This window comes from Sinocyclocheilus rhinocerous, unplaced genomic scaffold, assembly GCF_001515625.1.
Source record: "Sinocyclocheilus rhinocerous isolate Xijiao unplaced genomic scaffold, SAMN03320098_v1.1 scaffold963, whole genome shotgun sequence".
NCBI lineage: Eukaryota > Metazoa > Chordata > Actinopteri > Cypriniformes > Cyprinidae > Sinocyclocheilus > Sinocyclocheilus rhinocerous.
Window position 1 is genome coordinate 456,753 of NW_015638949.1, and position 12,700 is coordinate 469,452.

Here is a 12,700-nt window from a genome sequence, read left to right on the forward strand (position 1 = left end):
TTTACTGATGTGCACCATCAAATTTAAACATTGATACTACAAACAAAACTTACAGACCCAGTCTATGAAATGGCCTTTGTCTTTTTGGAAAGGTTTTGCAAAATTGTAATCAGATTGTGAATGTAGCCGTGGATGGACATGGAAGGAACATTTCAAACTAAATTCAAGAGTCAGTTTTTCTATAGTGCAAAAAATTTAATAATTTTTTGGGTCTATTTTACAGGAAGTGGTTAAAAATATTATTCTATCAAATTATTATATTTGACTTTGAATTGATGCTTTTTAATGTGACTGATCTAGTGTAAGTGGGATAACCGAAAGACATTTCATTTACTGTTTTGTTTTGAACAGTATTTTAAATTACATTTCTATGAATGGCTATATGTTTCTGTAAAATGCATATGTGAAATATTTATAAAAAAACTATCACATTAGTTGATATTTTTAATATAAACGTTTTTATATTATTGTATGCTAAAGCTTGCAGCTTTTTGTGTACGTTAAACAGACTCAACAACAACAAAAAACAATTACAAATTCAGTACGTTTTTCATGGTTCAACTGAACTGCTTGCAATAGTTGTATTTTTAGGGTTGAGCTGCATGTATAATTCATGAGCATGACAATATATGGTAACATGAACTCTGTGGTGCACAGTGGGACCACACTGGATGTGTCATATGTTGGCTCATCAATTTTAATAGCTTACATAAAACCGAGAAAGAAAAAAAAAACAGTGTGAATGTGTCATAGTTAGATGTACGCTTATGTGACGTAAACCTGCAGAGCATGACATTTCACATAGACCACTTCAGTCAACTGCACTGAAACGGCAGCTCTGCTGGGTGTATCCTTTGCGCAAGAGACTTGTGCACATGACACCTGCAAGACGTCTATTCTTGCATAAAAGACATTCAATTCAGAAGCCAGTATCACTTAAATATCACGTTGATATTTTCAGTTCAACCCTCATTCTCATTTGCAAATACAGAGGTCTTTCGAAGATAACAAACCCCCCCAGCCCCCCCCCCACAGTATTAAAATGATTCTTACTCAGTGATCAAACATATATACACTATGTGCATTTGTCATTTCATATTATATTATATTATATTATTTAATATTATATTATCAGTGATTTGTTTCTTTAAAAATTCACAGCTTTTCACTTCACAGAACTTGAATAGATGGACTGTCATGTGGATTACTTGTGGATTATTGTGATGATTTTATCAGCTATTAAATGCTCATTCTGATGGCACCCATTCACTGCAGAGGATCCATTGGCGAGCAAATGATGTAATGCTATATTTCTCAAAATTCAATTCAGAAGCCAGTATCACTTAAATATCACGTTGATATTTTCAGTTCAACCCTCATTCTCATTTGCAAATACAGAGGTCTTTCGAAGATAACAAACCCCCCCAGCCCCCCCCCCACAGTATTAAAATGATTCTTACTCAGTGATCAAACATATATACACTATGTGCATTTGTCATTTCATATTATATTATATTATATTATTTAATATTATATTATCAGTGATTTGTTTCTTTAAAAATTCACAGCTTTTCACTTCACAGAACTTGAATAGATGGACTGTCATGTGGATTACTTGTGGATTATTGTGATGATTTTATCAGCTATTAAATGCTCATTCTGATGGCACCCATTCACTGCAGAGGATCCATTGGCGAGCAAATGATGTAATGCTATATTTCTCAAAAACTGTTCTGATGAAGAAACAAACTCATCTACATCTCTGATGACCTGAAGGTGAGTACATTTTCAGCAAATTTTAATTTTTGGGTGAATTGTTCCTTTGACGTGTGTGACTCCTATAAAATGGTCCAATCAATCTCATTCAAAATAGAAGATATCTGCATATAGTGACATTATTTCATAAATGTACACAAGTGAACATTTTTCTCATCTTGTCCACTCTCCACTTGCAAGGTTTTGTAGATCTCAGGCTTTTCCCTCTGAAATTTCAAACAATAGTTCAGATGCGTATGCAAACTACAACAATTTTTATGATTTGCAAAAGATGGATGGATTTAACACTGTCAGTACAGTGACGTAAGATATGAGGAGTTGATATTTGTGGGTGCATGTTGGTCTTTAAATGAAAGGTCATAGCTGACCTGCAAATCTGAGCACACAAAACAAGAACAGAGATTTTTAAGCATTCATCAACTTTCAGTAACTAAAGATGTTCATAGCAATAGACTTAAATTAATAGACTTAAAATAAACAGAATTATTACTATTCTTTTAAATACAGGTCAAGCAAAGGAAAATAATATAGTATCATTCCACTGACATAACAGAGCAAATGACAATGGAGCAAATCAGCAATGGTAGCTTATGGAAACTATAAAAGGCCATGCATTAGTACTTTTTCCCCTGTATTCTGTATTGACAATGTTGTTTTTCCAAGACTTAATTTTAACAAATTGTAACTGTGATGAGTGGGGGCGGGGCCGAGAGCCGTGGGAACGGAGCGAGGCCGGTGGAGTAATTGATAATGAGCGACACCTGCACCACTCACCGGTCTCGAGTCTCCGCGAGGGGCTGTCGCGCTATTTTGTGTTTGTTTATTTTATTAAAGTTTTGTTTAGATGTTCGCCGGTTCCCGCCTCCTTCCCGAACTACGAACTTTGTTACAGTAACAAATGTTGTTTTCTAGCATTTTTATTGACTGAACATGTGGCCAGTAGCTATTGGTAACACTATCTAATAGCCTGTGTGGCATTTCTGACATCAGAGGAACAGGAAAGTCCTTTCAGAGGAAGAGCATATATGTTTATTTACTGTAAAATGGGCTGTGACTGCTATTTCACATTCATTTTAAGTAACCTTACAAATTACAATGAAAAAAAAAAAACTGTTTCTGACTCTAAAATTTTCTCAGGCTGGCACAGATGTTGTCAACAGAGGTTTTAGAGATCCTTTCTGATGCTGTGATCCTTCCTTTTACACTACGCACTATAGATTACCTCTAACGCTGGTGACGGCAATGTTTTAGCAGAGCGTGTAAGTGGAGAGAAGTTGTCTCTGACAGTATTTGAATACTTCTGTGAGATGCCTGTCAAAACCGGTGAAGATGCTGGTTTGCTTAGGTTTCCTAGATTCTTTGAAAAGTCAGTATTACTGTTGATGCAGTGGGTTAGTGGTTGGTCTGTGTGCGCCAGTGGTTGGTGTATGTGGTACTGTGATGCTGGAGAGTTTGATTCCAGCCCATGTCGTGTATAGATTCTACTCTTCTTCTCTTTATCCATCACTTCTCATGTCTGTCACTGTCTCCGAATTTAAAAGTGCCAAAAGTCCTCAAGCAAATAGTTGTTGCTGTGTATACTTACGAATTTATGATGGGCCACAGTTGCCCCATCCATCAGAGGCACACAAACGTTCCCAACATAATCACCCTTTACTGCACATCTGATGGGTCCTGGTCCAACTGACCGCTGACACCACTGAAGTCACTTCATCTGCCATTTACTGCTTAAACCGTAGTGAGTACTTGTGTTTTTAGCTGATATTAAAAGAGAGAAGTTGTCCTTTCACCAGACTCGTACATACCTGTTCCTTATTGGGGCCTCATGTGGTAAGATGCCACATGATTATATCATGCATGGTGATACAAACTGAAAATGTGTATGACTGTTTTTCTTCTGTGAAACACAACAGAAGATATTCTGGAAAATGTGTCAAGGTTTTCTTGTCCATATAAAAAGGTTCCAAAAGAACTTATCTTTGGGTTCCCTAAAGAACCTTTCAGTGAACAGACCTTAAAATATTTTTTTTTCCAGTCTGAAGAACATTATAAAATATAGCTGCAAGCAGCAATTACCAGGGTTCAAGCACTTTAAGGCCTTTATCACATATATACTGTTAAGGTCTAGGCCAACCTGACATTTTGGGGTGACATCAGAACACATCCATGATGAAGAACACTCACATACACACACTGAAATTAAAGGGTTAAAGTATAATACTTAAGCATACTTACACATGCAAACACATTTTCTTGTAGATATGGGGATCTGAAGTAAATTATAGGTAACAAAATGCTTACTGCAAGTCTTTTCTTTATAACAATTTTCAATTTTTCACTACAATCATAATGAGACATAATTGTAAAATGTGATTCCTCAATGTAAATAAAATAGTAAACGTTGACAAAATGTGATTTTACATGTTATGATAGGGATTTCTTAATGTATAAGTATGAATCCAAAAGCAAAACCTGTGAAAATAGGAATTATTAGAGTACAATGTAGTACAAAGAGTACAACTTTAAAAAGTTAGGAGCACCACAACTAAAATGTGTATGTGTAAATATATATATATATAGGGCTTGACATTACGCCTTGTCATTCACTTTTCCGAGTAAAAGTCACTTTTCCGGAATACATAGGATTTTTGTGTTGTAAATATAATTTATTCTGAAGCAATATTCTCATGGGTGTTCTATCAGCTTTGACATTTAAATCTGCATATTTGTAATAATTAGCCCAGGGCATTTTTTTTTTTTTTACCTTTATAAAGGCAATTTTTTTTCTCTAATCTTATTAAATGTGTGCTTCATCTATTATTTTAAATTCTTAAATTTGTATATGTTGTATATATGTTTAAAAAAAATTATGTAATTGGAAAGAATTATATTTTTAATGATACTTTTAAACATTAAACTAAACCACCAGTAGGTGGCGGCAAGTGACTGTCTGACTGTCTTAATGAGTGAGTCATTAAAGGGGTCATAGGATGCTACATGCACTTTTACAAGTTGTTTGAACTTAAATGTTTGTTGGCAGTGTGTGTACACAGCCACCCTATAATGATAAAAATCCACCCAGTGATTTTTATTATAGAATAGTATAATGTTTTGTAATGAATCTTTGCAAATCGCCTTTCCTAATAATGTGCTAATTAGCAAGTTTCATGATGCAAGTCATATAAACTCATGAATATTCATGTATGCTCCGCTCACTGAAACCGAAAATCTCGTAACACCGGTCACTGTATGAGCTCACAGCAGGCACATACTGTGCAGTAATTACTTAGCCAACGTTTTGTAGAGAAATGAAAACAGGTCGCACCTCAACAATTATTTGCACTCGCACAAATGCTCCCAAATATATTTTGAGGTCGCACACATTAAATTTAGGGAGCATATGCGACTAAAATGGTCGCAATTTCGAGCCTTTAAACATGACACGACAAAGAGAGTGCAATTTTCCCTGAAAACCACGATTGCAAATTTGAAATTGATTTTATACAAGAGTTCAAACGAGTAGTGATTATTAAGTGACTTACATTTTAGTACAATACTGTCAGTGTTGACTCTTTTTGGTCCATTTGGTTAATGCAAATAGTTCCAAAGAACACAGCAGAACAGTTGCGCAACTTTGAGCAACACACAACGGTGGTTCCTTACTGAATGATTCACGTTTTTGAATTAATAATTTGAGTCAGTTATTCAGTGCTTCATTCTTGAATGACAAAGCCACTAGAAGGCAAGCCTGCAACCATTAGCCGAAAAAGCATAACGGCTATTAGTTTGATATGAGTGAGAGACAGAAAGGAGGAGCGCCAAAATAAAACCATGCCCTCTATTCAATATTCCGTTTCAGATGGAAATACGTCACTACACTGAAATAAAGTCGGCAGCAACTTCCGGTTCACGCGGACTTTAATTATTTAGTTTGTCCCATGTCCCATTAGATTGCATGGAGAGGGCGGGGTTTATGACCTATACTGGGACCAGCCACCTGGGGGCGATCGAAACGCAGTGGCTTCACTTTTTAAGACTCGTGCGGCACATTTGGTTTGCTCACCGTGGACTGTCTGACTTAAAGCGATAGTTCACCCAAAAATGAAAATTTTGTCATCGTTTACACTCCCACAAGTTGTTCCAAACCTGTAATTTTGGTTAATGCAAATAGTTCCAAAGAACACAGCAGAACAGTTGCGCAACTTTGAGCAACACACAACGGTGGTTCCTTACTGAATGATTCACGTTTTTGAATTAATAATTTGAGTCAGTTATTCAGTGCTTCATTCTTGAATGACAAAGCCACTAGAAGGCAAGCCTGCAACCATTAGCCGAAAAAGCATAACGGCTAAAGCTAACGCTTCCGGTCTGGCAGTACGTGGGAAAGGAGACCAGACGTCGTTTTTTTAAATGGATGTCAGTGGAGGAGAGGCTTCACTGCGATGAATAAACAGCTTTTTAGAGGAAACGGCTTATCATTTAATGAGTCTTTCTTCTGTTGAACATAAAATAAAATACTTAGAAGAATGTGGGTAACCAAACAGTTTCTGGTCCCCAATGACTGTGATAGCATTTTTTCTCTACTATGGAAGTTACTGAGGAACAGCAGCTGTTTAGTTACCCACATTCTTCTTCAAACAAATCTTCTTTTGTGTTCAACAGAAGAAAGAACTTCAGTTTTAGAACAACCTGGGTAAATTATGACAGAATTTTCATTTTTGAAGTAATACAGACCCTCGCATCTCCCTATAGTAAGACAATCTCTGTTGAATGAATCAGCCGTCTGAACGAATCATTTGAATGAAAGCCTCAATGACTCACTCATTAAGACAGTCACTTGCTGCCACCTACTGGCGGTTTACTCTGCACCACCCGGCCAGGCGGCTCACCTCGCTCCTATAGTTTGTCTCATCTCTGTTGCTAATGAGACCCACTACAGTCGTGTCATCCGCAAACTTAATGAAGAATGTTTCTTTAAAGTGAGAGACACATCTGTTCTTCTAAAGGTATAACCCTATTGTTTTATTAAAATTAGGACAGTCTGTTAGAGCTTGATAGACATAATTATTATATTTTAGACATTATTAGACAGATTAATTAATAGATTATAATTAATGTTAGACCCTATTTATTAATTTATAATTTATATTAATCATAAATATATACATAATAAATAAGCATATATGTCATATACAATTTTACCATTTTAAAAAAGTTTCATATTTGTATATATTTTTTAAACTGATTTAAAACACCAAGCTCATAACATTATTTATGCTGTTGTAATTTTGCAGTGTAAATGCATTCATTCTACATTTCAGCTTCATTAAACTGTCTGTGTAAATGCATCTAAATGCCACTTCAGCTTAGGGTTGCCACTCGTCCCTTAAAATCGTCCCGTATTTAAAGGTAAAATGATGCGTCCCGTATCAATCAATACGGGACGAGATTTGTCCCGTATTTTACAAAGGCCAACAAGCTGAATCAACAAATAAGTATTTTGCACTGTTTATAATGCTAATAGCAATTATAATGAAATTAATTTCATAAGAAGTTAGAGAAGCTCATCTTGGCGTCTTTGTTTCCATGGCGATGATGGAGTCTCCAGAACGTGCGCCGTTAGCCCTTTCACGTGAGCGCAGCATGCGCTAAACCTGCACGGTTTAAAACATCGAGGAGCTCACATCCACCCTTTGAACACAAGATTCTCCAGCTGTAGAGCTGAACAGGAAAGTTATGAATGGGTCTTTTACTATTGCCATCTATATACATAATAAATAAGCATATATGTCATATACAATTTGACCATTTTAAAAAAGTTTAAAAAATGCTAAATTATTTAGATTTAATGTAGTCCTAATTTAAGCAAATGAATAAAAACTAAAATAAAAATTAATCTCATCCAGGTAACAGCTGCAGAACGGTCAAATAAGACTAATAAGAATTAATAATTTACATACATGAGCATGTTTTCTCATGGTGTATTGTTGAGCTATGAGTTCCTCACTGATTATTTGTGTCCTTGTTTTGTTTTGTTTTTCTCGGGGGTGGGGGGTGTCATGAATGGGTGTCCCTTATTTTGGCTGGCTGAAGGTGACAACCCTACTTCAGCTGCTTCTGTTTCTTCTGCAGGGGAAAGATAGGTTTTGTTAATACTGATTTCATTTGATTGGTAACAGCCCTATTGTGTCATATTATATGAAATTATTAATAAAATGTAAGAATTTAAGATGAAAGATGACACAGGCATTTAAGGGGAAAAATGCCCTTTTTATAGGCAAAAAAAAAAAGAGACCTGGAAATCAATTTTAGTATGCAGTAACTTTAGTCATATAAAACATAATTTCCCGACAACAAAATTGTGGCCAGTGAAAATATGTGTCTGAGTGGCTAATTTTGGAAAAACCCAAGCACTGTGGCTGGGGAGCAAAAAAGTTAGTCAAACCCTGTATACAGTGAATATTTGTATTACTGTAGTTAAAAATGTGGTTTTTAGGTGATGGGGGTGCTTGATGAGTGTCAAACACTAGAAAGGGGTGCACGCTGCAAAAAGTTTGGGAACCACTGATCTACATTATAAAGAACCTTTGTGCAATGGAAAGTTTCCATGGATGTTAAAGGTTCTTCATGCAACCAGATGCCCATAAAGAGCCTTTATCTTCAAGTGTGTACAGTGAAAGTTGGACAAAAACAAGTTACTTCAAAACATATTATTTTCTGTTTCACAGAAGAAAGAAAAAGCGAGTTCAGAAATAACAGGGTTACTGTTGACAGACTTTTTATTTCTGGATTAACTGTGACCCACAACCTTATGATCTGTGAAACTGTCTATGTGTTTCTCATAAATATTTCGAGAAGCTCATCTTGGCGTCTTTGTTTCCATGGCGATGATGGAGTCTCCAGAACCTGCGCCGTTAGCCCTTTCACGTGAGCGCAGCATGCGCTAAACCTGCGCGGTTTAAAACATCGAGGAGCTCACATCCACCCTTTGAACACAAGATTCTCCAGCTGTAGAGCTGAACAGGAAAGTTATGAATGGGTCTTTTACTATTGCCATCTAGTGGACAATAACAGGAACATCAACTAATCACTACAGGGTCTGTCCAGTAACTAATGATGCACGTGCAGTTTGCAGAGAAGCATTTGCTCACATAGACTGTAAAAAAAAAAAAAGAGACCTGGAAATCAATTTTAGTATGCAGTAATTTTAGTCATATAAAACATAATTGTGGCCAGTGAAAATATGTGTCTGAGTGGCTAATTTTGGAAAAACCCAAGCACTGTGGCTGGTGAGCAAAAAAGTTAGTCAAACCCTGTATACAGTGAATATTTGTATTACTGTAGTTAAAAATGTGGTTTTTAGGTGATGGGGGTGCTTGATGAGTGTCAAACACTAGAAAGGGGTGCACGCTGCAAAAAGTTTGGGAACCACTGATCTACATTATAAAGAACCTTTGTGCAATGGAAAGTTTCCATGGATGTTAAAGGTTCTTCATGCAACCAGATGCCCATAAAGAGCCTTTATCTTCAAGTGTGTACAGTGAAAGTTGGACAAAAACAAGTTACTTCAAAACATATTATTTTCTGTTTCACAGAAGAAAGAAAAAGCGAGTTCAGAAATAACAGGGTTACTGTTGACAGACTTTTTATTTCTGGATTAACTGTGACCCACAACCTTATGATCTGTGAAACTGTCTATGTGTTTCTCATAAATATTTCCTGGATATTCACATCCAGCCATAGTTTCCATCTCAACCAACAGCATCAAAGACATTGTTGTCCTTAAATGGAAAAGATGAAAAGATTCAAGGGGCATTTATTTCTTCCTCCCCCATAAACTGCATCAAGTTACACATTTTACTTCCCTCCTTCCCCAAAAATTACACAAGACGCATACTTCCCAAAGCAATTCTTTAGAACATTTCCAGTGAAATTATGGTAAGAACCTAAACACAAGCACAGAGCAGTGTTTGCGTGTTTTCACATGCCTCTGCTTGTGGGTGTGAGGAAACCAGTGACGTCACAGTAGTCGCATAAAAAGCGAGATAGCTCAATCTACCACAGTGATACAATGGACACTGCCAAGCTCTGGTTTACGCTGCTCTGTGTTTGTGGCTGCTGGATTTTGAGTCTGGCAATAAACTGTGACTGGACCACTGAGTATGACTACGAAGAAAGATGTTGTAAAGCCTGTCCTTTGGGTAAGACCATATTTATTTTTATTGTCTGTTTGTGATTATTGCATGTAGAATGCTAAAGTTTTGTGCTGTACATATTCTTTATCTATAATTTGAGTTACAGCTTTATTAGCACACATTTATACTCAAGTTTCTATTAAACACTGTTATACCTGAGGCATCATTGGTGGAACCCTCTGGAAAAAGTCAATGTTTGTTACACTGAAGGAAGATGAGAAAACGTTCTAACTTTATTTGAATGTCATTAATTGTTGTGTTTTACAGGTGAGTATCCCAAAGTACCATGTCCAGAGAACAACACCGAAAGTGTGTGTGAGAAATGTTCAACAGCTGTTTCGGCTAAGGACAAATGTTTCTGCAAAGATAATCACTTATGTTTTGATGACAAATGTGGTATTTGTAAGACCAGGGAAAGATGCAAACCTGGACATCAGCTGAAGAGAACTGGTAAAGTGTTTTATTATTATTATTATTATTAAATGAAATGACACGTGTCCGTTATGATTGTTATTTATGAGCTCATCATATCTGTGGGTCTTTCCTGGGGACTTTTTATGGTCATAGTGTGTAGAGGGCATGAGGGCAAAGAGACATTAACGTAGTAAAAATATTATTTTAAATAGCTTTTTCTGTTTGGTGTTTTGGCAGGTGCCTTTGATTATTGGTACTTTTGTGAGCCATGTCCAAACAACACTTACAATGATGCTGAGGACAGTACGTGTAAATCCATTACAAAGTAAAGCTTTTTGTTTGCTAGATTTCATTGGAGTTTTGAAAAAGATAATGCCTTGAGATGTTTATTAGGTGATAACTGATTTTCTAAAATTAGGTGTGTTGGTGGTGAAATCTTCCCTGGAAACAAGACCCACAATGCAATATGTGTCTCTTCTGGTTTGTACTTTTTACTACTGTCATATACAACACATACTGTCATTATGGGGTTCATATGCTTGTTGACCATGAATTTCCATTCATAGCGCATATTTGTAATGAAAAATGTAACCCTATAATTTAAATATACCCTAACAGCATTTATCATGTTTATTATACTATCTGTTCCTTATACTATCTGTATAATGTTTTTAATTTAATGGATTCCTGCTGAATAAAAGTATGAATTTCTTAAAAAAAGCAAAGAGCTAAATCTTTCCGACCCCAAACTTTTGAATGGTAATGTGTGTATACTGTATATTGAAATTTGAAATCTGAATTTTAAAATTCCTTAATATTTCCAGGATTTCCATTACCATGGCAGTAGAAACCATGTATATGGGATATACTGTATATACTCAGTATATAACCTTTACATTTATTGAAAAATATTTGATGATTTAGAGGAGCAATCCTAAATTAGTGTAGGACATGCTTTGCGTGCTATCTAACAAACACAGCGCTTGTTTTTCTTTTAGATTTTCTATGTTTAAGAAATGCTACAAATGCATTTCTCATTTTTCCACAGCAAATTTCATAGTTCAACCAGTAGAGAGAGAGAGAGAGAGAAAGACAGGAGTCAGACTACTCATTCTTTCATGTTGGCCTGTTTAGCAGTCACTGTGTTGACCTGCCTGGTTTTTATCATGTATACTGCTTTTCAAATTTTCAAATACAAGATGCTCACAAAAAGTAAGTGACATTTTCATGTTTGTCCAATTTCTAGTTATCTATATTTAAGTCTTATTCTACACTGAACAAAATTATAAACGCAACACTTTTGTTTTTGCCCCCATTTTCATGAGCTGAACTTAAAGATCTAAGACTTTTTCTATGTACACAAAAGGCCTATTTCTCTCAAATATTGTTCACAAATCTGTCTAAATCTGTGTTAGTGAGCACTTCTCCTTTGCCGAGATAGTAAATGAAATTCCTATGTGTGATATAATTGCATCTTTCCACAGTAAGCAAACCATGCACACATAGGATGGTATTGCCCTCAGATACATGCAGTTGCAAATTATCCAAGGAGGAAAAGGGTGAGGACTCGGAAGACCCTTGCAAGCATGATGTGCACAGCTTTCCTTGAAGTTTCTCTGTAATGTGAAGAACACTGCACAAAGGTGTCATCTCAGTTTCAAAACTGATTCATATAATAAGGAGGAATGAGCAGAAGGTGACATGTTTATGTTTGCCATGAAATTTGCTCTCTGAAGCTGATTTATGCAAGACGTGCAACAGGAGTGATGCTTCCTGTTAACTTTATATGTTACCTTGTAAGTGTAAAAACGGTTAAAAGACAGGCTTTCAAATTTTCTACAAGAGCAGAGAACAGTTTCCATTATGCAGTTAAGTAACGGGTGTAATTAAACATTACAAATGTAAGGTTTACAACAGATTAACCTGAGGACATGGTAATGGACATAAAAGAAATAAGTATTGGACCAAAGATTAACAGACACAACAGCCAGCCTTATTAATATGTAATGCTTCATATATGTCTTATTTTTTATTAATTTTTTTTAATGATGTTCTTCTGATTTCTCTTTTGTCACATGTGAACACTTTCTATAGTCCACTTTTTATAGTCTACAGGTTCTTCTGTACATATAAAATCCATAATATAAATACTTTTGCTAAACAAAACTATTTGTCTTGTTGTTGCATGTTAGGTTTCGAAGTGTGAAATATTTTAAACATTGTCACTGGAACTACATCAGTGGATATGCTAATATATATACACGTGTGTGTATATATATATATATATATATATATATATATATATATATATATAT

At 35.7% G+C, this 12,700-nt stretch overlaps 1 protein-coding gene across 1 annotated transcript; it reads left to right on the forward strand.

Annotated features, from left to right (window-relative positions):
- Positions 1-8,657: 8,657 nt before the first annotated feature.
- Positions 8,658-12,371, forward strand: LOC107750269 (tumor necrosis factor receptor superfamily member 18-like). The gene is made up of 8 exons (XM_016565579.1): positions 8,658-8,703; positions 9,822-9,977; positions 10,239-10,421; positions 10,623-10,710; positions 10,804-10,914; positions 11,312-11,313; positions 11,400-11,597; positions 11,870-12,371. Exons 1-8 carry the CDS (start codon positions 8,658-8,660, stop codon positions 11,992-11,994), a joined length of 909 nt encoding a protein of 302 aa, XP_016421065.1. The 3' UTR covers positions 11,995-12,371.
- Positions 12,372-12,700: the final 329 nt, after the last annotated feature.

What these genes read in the sequence shown, in the direction of transcription:
- LOC107750269 (XM_016565579.1), top strand. Translation starts at nt 8,658, where the DNA reads ATGGCGATGATGGAGTCTCCAGAACCTGCGCCGTTAGCCCTTTCAC. An exon ending in ACGTGTAAATCCATTACAAA is followed by an intron (nt 10,711 to 10,803) that starts GTAAAGCTTTTT and finishes TTCTAAAATTAG; the next exon opens with GTGTGTTGGTGGTGAAATCT. An exon ending in ATACAAGATGCTCACAAAAA is followed by an intron (nt 11,598 to 11,869) that starts GTAAGTGACATT and finishes ATCTTTCCACAG; the next exon opens with TAAGCAAACCATGCACACAT.